Genomic DNA, 11,659 nt, shown 5'->3' with positions numbered 1-11,659 from the left:
AGCCACTTCTGCATGAGTTCGATCCCCGCCTGCCCCGGAGGAGACCACATGGCGTGGCAGACCTCTCCTGGCCCACCCGCTGCTCTCCTCAGTACTGTATGCATAAATAAATACATCTTAAAAAAGAAACAGTGAGTAGAGTGCAGCACAATCTTTGTTACAATAGTTATAATTTCTGTGTCATGGAAACTAAGTTCCCATTGATATATGGCTATGTAAAAAATGTGTCAAAAATATTCAAAGGAATACTATTCAACTATAAAAAAGTGATTTTTTTCTAAAGATTTTATTTATTTTTGCATACAGAATTGGGGTACAGGCCAGAGGTGCAGAGGCCGTGAGACAATTCACCAGAAGCTGAGTGGGGAGCAAAACAGGCATATGGTTGAAGCGCACTGCTGAGGGCAGCAGAAGGCGGGTCAGGAGAGGTCTGCTTCGCCATGTTGGGTCACCTCCAGGGCAGGAGATCGAACTCGCACGGCCAGCTTAGCAATGCTGTGCTCCAACCTGTTGCGCCACCAGGGAGGGCCCCCCAAAAGTGAAATTTTACCCATTGTACAAATGGAGGGAACTCAAGATAATTATGTGACAGAAATAAGTCAGAGAAGGAATACAAACATTGGAAGATTTTAGCTATAACCAACATGAAGCAACAAAGCTGAGGAGTGGACAATGAAAAAAGTAACCTAATAGATATTGACAACAGGACTGAGATTACCAGAGGTGAATGGGGGGGTGGGGTGGAGATAGTAGGGGCACTGGAGGGGGTGTAAGGAAAGGTGGCGGGGAGGGGCTATTTCACCGGATCTTTGATGTGCACTTTCTGGTGACTGGGGAGGTTGGTCATCTTTTCACATTCTCTGTGGGAAAACTTCTGCTCAGTTTCTCTGTGCCTTGTCATTTAGCAATACTAATTCTTCCAAAACTTGAACACGGGAAACCATTCAACTTGTTTGTTTCTTCTTCAGTTTTTGAGAAAATCTCACTAAACTCAGAAAACAAACCTTTGGGGTTGATGTAGAGAAATGACTGAAGAGAGTCAAAAGGTTAAAATCAAAAGAAAATTCTAGAAAATATATCATGATTTCAACACATACAGGGCACAGACCTGCAAGGATCACTAATGTTGGCCAAAGGAATGTGTATTTGATTGTTTTTGGTGACAAAAGTGGATGGATCACTGTAAGGAATGTCTATCCATATCATGTTCTTTCCCCACAAATGTTGAGCTCAGGGTACAAGAGGCAAACAGTTTCAGCAGCTAGACAATGTTCCCAAGTCTTATAAATAATTGAATGAATTTCTATCCAGAAAAAAATGTTGTACAATAACATGTAATTATCTTTTGTTAATGTTATCCCATCACCCCAAGGGAATTTCATACACTCATGCCTGTATCTCTCTCTCTCTCAATGGATCTATCTTGACTGAAACAATCAATATAGTGAAATAAGAGAGAAACTTATTAAAGAGATTATGCAGAACCAAACTGAGAACAAATGTCCCACCGTCTTTCTCACTATAACAGTTTTATATAAAGTAACTATATTCCATTTTGAATAACTTGCAGTACCTGGAACTTGCCAGAAGAAGCTACAACATACATGGCTCATTTGATAAAGTCAACTAGATCTTTAAATGGATTCAGTTCGAATTTTGCTATGTGACGCAGCTGCGACGAGGCAACTCCAGACCCAGCTCCAGTCACGCTCGTAAGGCAGGAAAATCTATATGGTCCGTGGGAGTGAGTGAGCAGGATGAAGGGGGTGTGGCCTCAAGACTGGGGCTTGAAGATTAGGGGAGCTGAGGGTTCCCAGGGTCTGACTTTCATGGGTGAACTGAATGCTTGAGAGTGGCACCAGAAACAATATCTGGATGGAACACAGTCAGTTAAGTGGTCAAAGTCAGTTCAGTAAATCAAACATGATCTCTAAAATCAAGCTCAGGGCTGGGGGGCAGGCTCTCTGTCCAGCCCTGTCCAGCACCTGGGCCACCTCTCACGGCACCCCTGGGGGAGCAGGGGCCTCCTCACTTAGTTTCCCCAGCAGCCAGGCCACTGTGCTCAGGCTCATCACAGGGGTTCCTGCACCCCTTTTGGGCTCTCTCCACCCACCCAGGGCATTTGCATGAGGCCCCCAGGGAGGAGCTGCCCCTGTGGTCTGAGCTAAAAGGCCAGCTGGGCCCTGCTCCCTCAGGGGCTCCTCAGGTCAGCTTGTCAGCATGAGGTTCCCTGCAGAGCTGCTGGGGCTGCTGCTGCTCTGGAGCCCAGGTGAGGCCCAGGGCAGGGGTGGCCCCAGGGTGTGAGGGGAGCCCAGGGGCCGCTCCTGTGTGTTCTGGGCGCACCAGACACAGGTCTCAGTGTCTGGGGAGCTGCAGGGAATGTTTCAAGCTTTGAGAAGTAGGACTTCATATCAAGGACCTGTACCCTAGTGAAGACTGTGACACAGAAAGAGGGGAAGGGTGTAAGAGAAACCTAGTGACCCCTACGCTGCTTTGAAAATGGACATGTTTATTTTCAAGCAATATTACACAAAAGATGATCTAGTTTTTAAATAATTACCAAGTGAAAAATCATGGAAATGGTTTATAACATGTGTATAACCATGGGCTTATCTCTCTTTTATTTCAGGCTCCAGTGGGGATGTCGTGCTGACCCAGACCCCCCTCTCCCTGGCTGTCGCCCCTGGGGAGCAGGTCTCCATCTCCTGCAGGGCCAGTCAGAGCCTCTTCCATAGTGATGGATACACCTACTTGAGCTGGCTCCAGCAGAAGCCGGGCCAGTCTCCAAGGCACCTGATCTATTGGGCTTCCAATAGGGCAACAGGGGTCCCGGACAGGTTCAGTGGCAGCGGGTCGGGGACAGATTTCACCCTGAAGATCAGCAGGCTGGAGGCTGAGGATGCTGGAGTCTATTACTGCCTGCAGAATACACATGCTCCTCCCACGGTGGTTGAGCCCTAAACAAAAACCTCCCTCTCAGCACCCTGCTGCCCACAGGTGCTGCTTAGCTGCTTCTCCATTTCCTAGGACCAGAAAGAGGCCAGCGTAATGCATGGTGACTACTGTTAAGAATTTGCAGTTCTTGGTGCATACTTAGGAAAATATTTTATTATATTCAGATTGTTATTAGCCTATTTTCTCAGATTTCTTCTCAATTTATACCTTCATCTCCCTACTGAGTAAAATTCTTTTGTGATAATATTGTACAAAAATTCTTCTCAGGGAAAGTCTGACTGAGAATTGTTAGGAAAGATCTTGTTTTTGACTCTCTACTTAAACTTTTGTAGATTCCTAGAGAAGCAAGATCCCAGTGACACTGTTACAGGGCACCCCAATGTGAATTGGGTTGCCCGTCTGTGGGTCTTCACCCATGCGCTTACGATTGAATCGTATTATGGACACACTCAAAAAGGTTAAATAATGGATTTATTTATAAGGAGAAAGGTAAGGGAATAACCTAACCCAGGGAAAGAGGGAGAGAGAAACACAAGTTAACTAGGATGTCCTACCAGTTCTGCTGACTTGGACTCCACCGGCACGCTGAAAACCAATTGAGCGCCAAAACGATCAGCTGCGAACCACCAGGCCAAGAGACCCCCAGAGCCCACGTGTCCGGTTTTATCCCAACCTGGCTGCTCAGCTCCGCCCTCACGTCCCGGCGTGCTTCTCCTTGGTACTGATGGGATTTGGAGTTCCAGCTTCTGGAGTGGGGGCGGAGTCCATGAAACCTGTACCTGTTACAATACCACCCCAGTGATTCATATATATATAATATATATATATATATGAATCAAAGACTTTTATATATATATTGTAACTGATATTGTAACCCGTGCTGTAAGACATGTGTATTCAGGAGACCAACCCACTTGGCCTTTCCTGTGCTACGTCTCCCAGTCCCTGACTTGGGGTCAGGGGGTGCTGTCTTCACAGAGTGATATATTGTGTTCTCCCCCACAAGATCTCTGAGGATTTTTTTAAAAAAATTGGCATCATATAGTTTATTTAATTGTATGGGTACAGAGTCTACCCTTTAGCCAGCCGGGTGAGGGCTTCCTGCATCCGGACAAGTTGGATTCCTTCTCCAGACTAGCCTTCATGCCTTCTGATATCTGGGTCCTTTCTCTGGGCCATGAGAAGTATCCCACACCCAAGATCCCACCCAGGGACCCGCAGATGGATTTGCCAACCATCCCAGCACTGAGGGAAGAGACTGGGCCTGAGTCAGCATGTTCTGGAAAAACCTCACCTCTGAGACTAGTGCGTGTCATAGGGAAATATGAAGAGCTCCTCTTCTTTGTCATTGTAACTTATTTCACACTGCGTATGCAAAATATTTTCATTAAGTTCATAAACACTTTCCCGTATGATCTCGCTGATCTATTGTATCTGTGAAAGTGTCAGCATCAAATTTTGTCTACTACACAGGTGGACATGAGTTACCCTAATGGACTGTCATAGAGGCAGTTTCCAGGAGTCAGGGGAACCTCCAGTGTTGGAGACCAGCTCCAAATATTGAGGTGTCTGGAGGCAAGACAGGCAGGACCCTAAGGTGGGAAGGTGTCAGTGAGCGGAGATTCCTAAAAAAAGGGGAAAGGGAGAAAAAAGGGGAAAGGGGAGCGAGGAAGACACGGGAGTCGGAGTTGGGTGCCTTCAGCAGAGATTTATTTTTATACATTAGGAGCAAGCAGTGGGATGACATCAGCTCACGAACTGGGCTGCGAGATTACAATCATCTTTTTTTTTTTTTCTAAGAACAGTTTGGGGTCGTTTTGACCCTTGCTTGAAATTACAACATTCTAAAATCAATCAAGGTAAAAAACAGGTACATAGGTGCACAAAGTTTATGACTAATATTACTATAGTGGAGATCAACTAAGATAGAAGTCCCTTAAACTTTATCAACTACTTAATGGGTTTTGTTTTTCTACCTGAGTCATCCTGGGAGGCAGAAGAGGAAATTTCTTGCTAATCAAATCTCTGAATAGGAGACATAGGTGAATTTCCTTATCTAAAGACTACATAGTAGAATCCTGAAAAACTAGCGAGAAGACTTTTGTGGATTCCTTTAAGGTGTAGCAGGTGGAAAACTTGACTAGTTTCAAAACAGGCAATCTGTATGAATTTCCACATCTAAAGGCCAAACAATAGGAAGTTTGCGTAATTCTTTGGAAGCTGAATAGAAAGCTAGGTGAGATAATAAAATGATAAGATTTGGGTTTTCCTCCATCTGGCAGTGAGTGAGACTTTACAAAAACAGCCCTTTTGCATTTATTTATCAGTCAGCAGTCAAGTCACTTGACTTCAGAGGAATTTCTCACCCTGGTGCAGTACTTGCTTGTCAAGGCAAGCAGGCCCTGTGCGGCTGAGGCAATCCAATTGCTCAGAATATTTTGATATTACAATTATACAAAAAAGGGAGGTCATAACATAAGTTAGCATGGAAAGTCTGATTTTTCGAGCAATTCCCCTCCATCCATACCGTGTCTGACTACAGAGGTTGCATAGCTTGTGTCATCCATGTGAGGGGAACATGTGCGGGAGTGAGACTGTGGCAATGGAGGTAGATTAGTGACCTTTGGGGTCAGGGAGGCCTCAGGCATCTATCTATTCTAGATGCACCTAAATGATAAGGAAACAGCCAGCACTCATGGGAAGGAATATAAGTTGGAGACATCAAGTTACCTGATCAGGAAATGCAGGGGCATACAGATGGCAGGTAAACCCTCAAGGGCTTACTGAAAAGTGTTCATTTCTAGGATTAGAAGACAACTACTATTGAAAGAATCAGAAGCTGCTAAGTACAACTGAAGTGCTCAGTAGCACCTGGGCACTGTTGGAGTGTAAAACATTGCCGCGTTCAATTATGACCGAGGCCCATGTCCGATGCAAAAACAAACGAGACTTTATTAGGCCAGCTCCAGCCAGGATCCTTCCTTTATGTGCCCTGTCACAGCAGGCGCACCCCTCAAGGAAGGATCCCAAAGATGGACAGAGTGGGGTTTATAATGGCAATTAGTAGGACGAGGGATTTTCCGCTGAGTGCGTCCGTTGGTGGTGGGTGCCTGCAAATTCCTGTTTATCCAGATGTTAGGGACACAGCAGACAGACAGACAGACACACAGACAGACAGACAGACGCTGGGACCTTATCTTGATCAGGCAGGACTCCAGGCTTATCTCTGGGAACCCACCAGGCCAGCACCTTCCAGGAACAATGGCTCTGGAGGGGGCGGGCTGTCTAGTGGGAACTAACTTTTTACAACATTCCCAACAGGCACATGGTCAGCACACTGGACAGCACAGGTGAGCACATGTTTATGGCTGCAGGTAGTTTCAGTAAAGCTCTAAATGTTTCACAAGGTTGCTCAGGTGTCGAGTCAGCCCCTGATACCCTGCTGTGTGGAGACACTTCCCTGCTGGCCCACTTGCTGTGGGGCCTAGCACCCTGGAATGGTTTTGGAAGGAAGTATGCACCTACACTGAAAGATTTAGGCCAGGAGTCCTCTGCTTCCTACTCGAGCCTGTGAATTCCCTCTAGCCTGCAGGTTCCCTCCTGACCAGCACTCTTTTCCACCTCAGTGAGCACAGGAGCTGGCCCCTGCAGTCTTGAGACCTATATAGTACGATAAGTTCATACACACCTGTTAGTCTTACACCTTCAACTAGATCATGTGTTTTTGAGAAGGGAAATCAGCCAGTCCAGCCTGGCTTTCCAAGCCACAGACCAGCTGCCAGAGAAACTAGTCTCCCAGGCCTGCTGTATCAAAGACGCGCCAGCAGAGGGCACCAAACACACAGCAAATACAGGCTAAGGTCCTGGCAAGAGGCTGTCCCAGTACCTCCAGGGAACCCTTAAGGTTTGTTTGGCATTCTGAGATGGGAGTAAGGGGGTGGGGAGCTCCAGTGTGCTGTGAGCAAACCTCCCTGTGCCTGTGCTCTATTTTGGAAGCAGCTGAGCCCCCCACTGCCTCGGCTGTGCCCCACTCTCTCTGGGCCAGGGTCAGCCCCAGGGGCACCCCAGGGACATGGGACCCCAGCTTTGCTCCTCTTTCTACTTCTGTTCTTTGTCTCTGAGGGAGCATGACTCAGGCTTCATCATTAGCTGGTTTGCACAAAATGAGACATTTACTTGAAGATGAGGCTTCTAATCTATTTTGTACTGTCCCAGCATGAAACCAGCAAGAATGCAATTAGATCCCAGGCCCCTCCTCTCTGGTGATTCCCCTGGGACATGGCACCTGCCAGGGCTGTGGTGTGGACCTGACCCTCTACATATCAGAGGCCAAGCTGCCCACGCAGCCCGGTCCTGTCACTGTCCGGGCCCTCCTGCCCTGGGGCTGCTCTGACTCCAGACCTTCTCAGGGGAACAGACAGCTCTGCAGTCATACCCCCTCTCTTCTTCCTCCTTCCCTCCTCCTCTATAATCCCTCCACAGCCTCTCCCTTGAGCCCCTGAGTGGAGGCTTCAGTGTGTCTTGTTCCATTTCCATTCTGAACCCCCCGGGTCATCCCGCTCCACACACAGGCTGAGGCGCCTCAAGCGAGACCCAGGAGTGTCCCCCCATCCTGCCCTCTCTGTCCTGAGCTTCTGCCTCCTCCAGGAATCCTGCAGGGTCATATTGGGGGGGTTGGGGATGGGGACGGGATTCACAACAGGATGTGCTCAGAGGAGCACGTGGGGCAGACACGGCCTTGAGGGCAGCGACCTGGCAGCATGAGGGGCCAAGGGAGCCGGGCAGGGAGACCCCTCCTCACCCGGAGACTGGAGCTGCTACCCTGGGGCCTGGAGGACTTGACGAGGGGGCTCATGCAGGTGCAGGGACACAGCAGAGGCCAGGGGCCCCTGAGGAGTGGGTCTAGGAGGACCTGAGCTCAGAGGGGTCCAGGGAGGTGGGGAGGGCGTGAGCTACAGTCCAGGGAGACGGGGTGTGCTGGGGTCTGTGTGAGGACCAGCGCTGGGGAGGGGGAGACTGTCAGCTGTGGGGGAACACACCTGAGCTTGGGGCCCAGGGAAATGTGCTAGGACAGGGCATCAGATGTGGGGGGACACGAGGCTTAGCTGGGGTGAGGCCAGCAGGGGGGACGCTCATGTTCTGGGCACCTACTGCTATTGGCATCCACACTTTTTATTGCGCTTCTACCTGCATCTTAGGCTGGTGGTGCTGATAATTTCTCAAAGCAAGAATATGAAGAAATGTAGAGTGAATAGGAAGTCTCTCTGGCCTTGGTGATGTCCACATAATCAAATGAAAGAAACTGTACAATTATTTTTAGAGTCTTCTTTAGACAAAGTATCATATGGAAAGTATGGAAAGACAGTAAATAAAGTAAAGTAAGCTAACCCTTTTTTTTTTTTAAAGATTTATTTATTCATACAGAGCTGGGGTACAAGCCAGAGGTGAGAGGATTCAGCAGAGACAGAGTGGGGAGCAGAACAGGCCGACTGACAAAGTGCACTGCTGAGGGGAGCAGCAGGTGAGTCAGGAGAGGTCTGCGGCGCCATGTGGGTCACCTCCAGGGCAGGTGGGATGGAACTTGCACTGAAGCAGCTGAGGCCAGCCTGCAGTGCTGTGTCCCATCCCGATGCGCCACCAGGGAGGGCCCAGTTAAACTTGTTTAATCATATACGTTTTTACTGATGTGATAATGGTTAGAAACACTGCATGATTGAGGGGATAGGGTCACAGCTGTACAAATGCAAGTTATAGCACCACAGCCACAGCCCCCCTCGTCTCCCCTGCCCCACCATCCCCCCGCCCCCAGAGCTCCAGTAACCCCACCAAGGTCATTGCCGTACTCTCTGCTGCTTCCACCCCCAGCCTCTCTCTCTGGTGGCTTCTATCCTGCTAGCAGATATCCAGGTTTGCTTCTGTTCACTTGTATCTGTTCCTTTGTTAGCTGTTTCCACAAGCGAATGGAACCCTCCAGCGTTGAGGTTTTATTTTCTTCGGATCTATTTTATTAGCATAATACCCTCCACTTGCATCCATGTGGTGGCAAATGTCATAATTTCATCTTTTTTAATAGTTGAGTAAAAATATATTGTATATATACACAACTGCATCTTTTTATGCCACTAATGTTAGAGAAATGAATAGAAAACTGTATTTTCAATACAATAGGCTAAATTTCCATCCCCAGAAGAAAAGGTCTCATCTCCATAGACAAATGTGCCCTGCCCAAGGGGGAACTTGTCCCTGGGGAATCCTGGCTCTGTGCTGAGGTAAACTGCACTGTGCTCTGAGGCCCCTGGGGGTTTGAGGGGAGTCACCCTGCAGCTGTCCCAGCCTGCCCCACCCTGTCCATTTGCATCTTTCTAAGCCTCAGTCCACCTCCCTAGAGACTTATTAGGCTGGTCCCAGCCCCTGAGAGTCAGTCAGGCAGGACCCAGCATGGACATGAGGGACCCCGCTCAGCTCCTCAGCCTCCTGCTGCTCTGGCTCCCAGGTGAGGAAGGAAACCCCAGGAGGGGACCAGCCCATGGTCAGGACCCCTGGCCTCAGGGAAGCCCTCTGGTGACAGGGTGAACATTGGCATGTTTTCTGTTCCCATACAGGGTCCAGGGGTGACATCCAGTTGACCCAGTCCCCACCCTCCATGTCTGCATCTCGGGGAGACAGAGTCACCATCTCCTGCAGGGCCAGCCAGAGCTTTAACAGCTTAGCCTGGTATCAACAGAAACCAGGGAACTCTCCTAAGCCCCTGATCTATGCTTCATCCAGTTTGCAACCCGGGGTCCCCTCCCGCTTCAGTGGCAGCGGGTCTGGGGCAGACTACACTCTCACTATCAGCAGCCTGGAGCCTGAGGATGCCGCCACTTACTACTGCCAGCAATATTACAATTGGCCTCTCACAGTGACACAGGCCTGAACAAAAACCACCCAGGGAGCAGCTCTTGCAGCTGTTAGAAGGGGCTCCCCTTTTTCCAACCTTGAACATTTCACAAAGATATTGACACTTCCTTATAACACAAGTCCACTGAAAGTTCCAGTGTGTTAAAGAAAAAGAGATCCAGGCAAAGTTTCTGACAGGCAGGCACTTTATTGCCCTCCTGGGTGAGGTTCACATGAGGGCTGGAGAAGTCGCCCTGCTGGGAAACACAGGTAAGCCTATATAGGGCATGGAAGCTGCAATGCTTTTGTTAGAAACAATTAGTCTGTAACGCTTATCAGTATGCCCGCCTGGCAGAGTTGATTCCCGGAATGCAGGTGGTTCTCAGAATTTAGGAGGCCCCTGAAATGCAGACAGTCCTGCCCAGTCTTGTCCCAGCCTTGACCTTACATCCACAATACATAAGAAAGATTGGCCTTGGTGTTGTATATTTAGGAACATTTAGAACGTGGACACACTGACTTGGCTGGGAACCACCATTACAGTATCTGAAGAGCAGTTTCACTGTTCTGAAATTGCTCTGAGCCCACCCATCTCCCCGCCTCTGCTCTACCCCTGAAAACCACTGCAGTTTTCACGGGCTCCCTGAGTTTGCCTTTTCCAGAATGTCCTGTGGATGGACAGAATGTGGCCTGTTCACATGGGCCTCCTCGCCTTCATCAGCACTGAGGACCTGCACAGGTCCTGCCATGGCTTCGCTGGGCCCTTTGCAGTGCTGAACATGTGCCACTGTCAGTGAGGCTGACCCGAGCTGCTCACATCCGTGGTGCTGTGTCTGTTAAGGACTTTGACCCATGCTTTTTGGGTGGTATATTTTCTTACAGTTGAGTTTTAAGAATTTGTTACATATAATGAATATTTTTCTCTTGCTGTACCCATCAGATTGGATTTTGCAAATTTTTCTCTTGGTGTTTCTTATTAAGACTGGTTTTAATACAGAGATTTAGAGTTTAAACTAGAATTTTTAAAAAGATTTATTTATTTGTGCATACAGAACTGGGGTACAAACCAGAGGTGCAGGGGTGGTGAGAGGATTTACCAGAGACAGAGTGGGGAGCAGAACAGAAAGATCGCCAAAGCACACTGCTGGAGGAGCAGTGGGTGGGTCAGGAGAGGTCTTCCGGGCCATGTGGGTCACCTCCGGGCCATGTGGCTGCTGCAGCAGCCACAGACAGCTTCACTGTGCTGCGTTCCAATCCCTTGCACCACCAGGAGGCCACAAAAGGATATTTTTTTACTCAATCTTAGACCCTTACCATTAAAAACGGAACTAAATGTATGTATGTGTTCTCCAAAAAATCAAAAGTTTTAACCTTGTATTTGTTTTCTATAGTTATTTTTTTCCTTGTATAAATTATTAGATTGAACTATTATAACTGAGTTGAATTACACGTAGGGCTGAAAGGACATCGGCTTGTGAGAAAGCCGAAGGTTCCCTCCTTTGAGGAGGTTCTTCATTTCTCAAGGTAAGGACATGAGCGGCCAGGAAGTCCAGCCCAGCTGAGTTTGTAACGGTGACCAGAGACTCTACCTCTTTGTTTTGACTTTATAATCATGCCTGGGGCTTCTCACATGAGCTCTAATGACTTGATTTGAATTCACTTATTACCGGTCACCAAATAGATCAGAGGGAGAATAGAGTCTTCAGAAAATTAAAAAGTCGGGCATATATTGGCCCTCCCTGGTGGCGCAGCGGGTTAAAGCACAGCACTGAGAAGCTAAAGCCACTTCTGCATGAGTTCGATTCCCGCCTGCCCCGGAGGTGAC

The 11,659-nt window shown here is 48.3% G+C and overlaps 1 gene segment (V, D, J or C); it reads left to right on the top strand.

The window, feature by feature from the left end:
• The first annotated feature begins 2,212 nt into the window (after nucleotides 1–2,212).
• LOC101621501 lies at nucleotides 2,213–9,871 on the top strand. The segment is given in 3 exon segments: nucleotides 2,213–2,269; nucleotides 2,630–2,885; nucleotides 9,796–9,871. Coding segments are annotated over 3 exon segments (381 nt in total).
• The last annotated feature ends 1,788 nt before the right edge of the window (nucleotides 9,872–11,659 follow it).

Source organism: Condylura cristata, unplaced genomic scaffold (genome assembly GCF_000260355.1).
Source record: "Condylura cristata isolate star-nosed mole 26May11 unplaced genomic scaffold, ConCri1.0 scaffold00020, whole genome shotgun sequence".
Classification (NCBI taxonomy): domain Eukaryota; kingdom Metazoa; phylum Chordata; class Mammalia; order Eulipotyphla; family Talpidae; genus Condylura; species Condylura cristata.
Note: the sequence above shows the minus strand (reverse complement) of the source record. Positions and strands in the feature narration are given on the sequence as shown.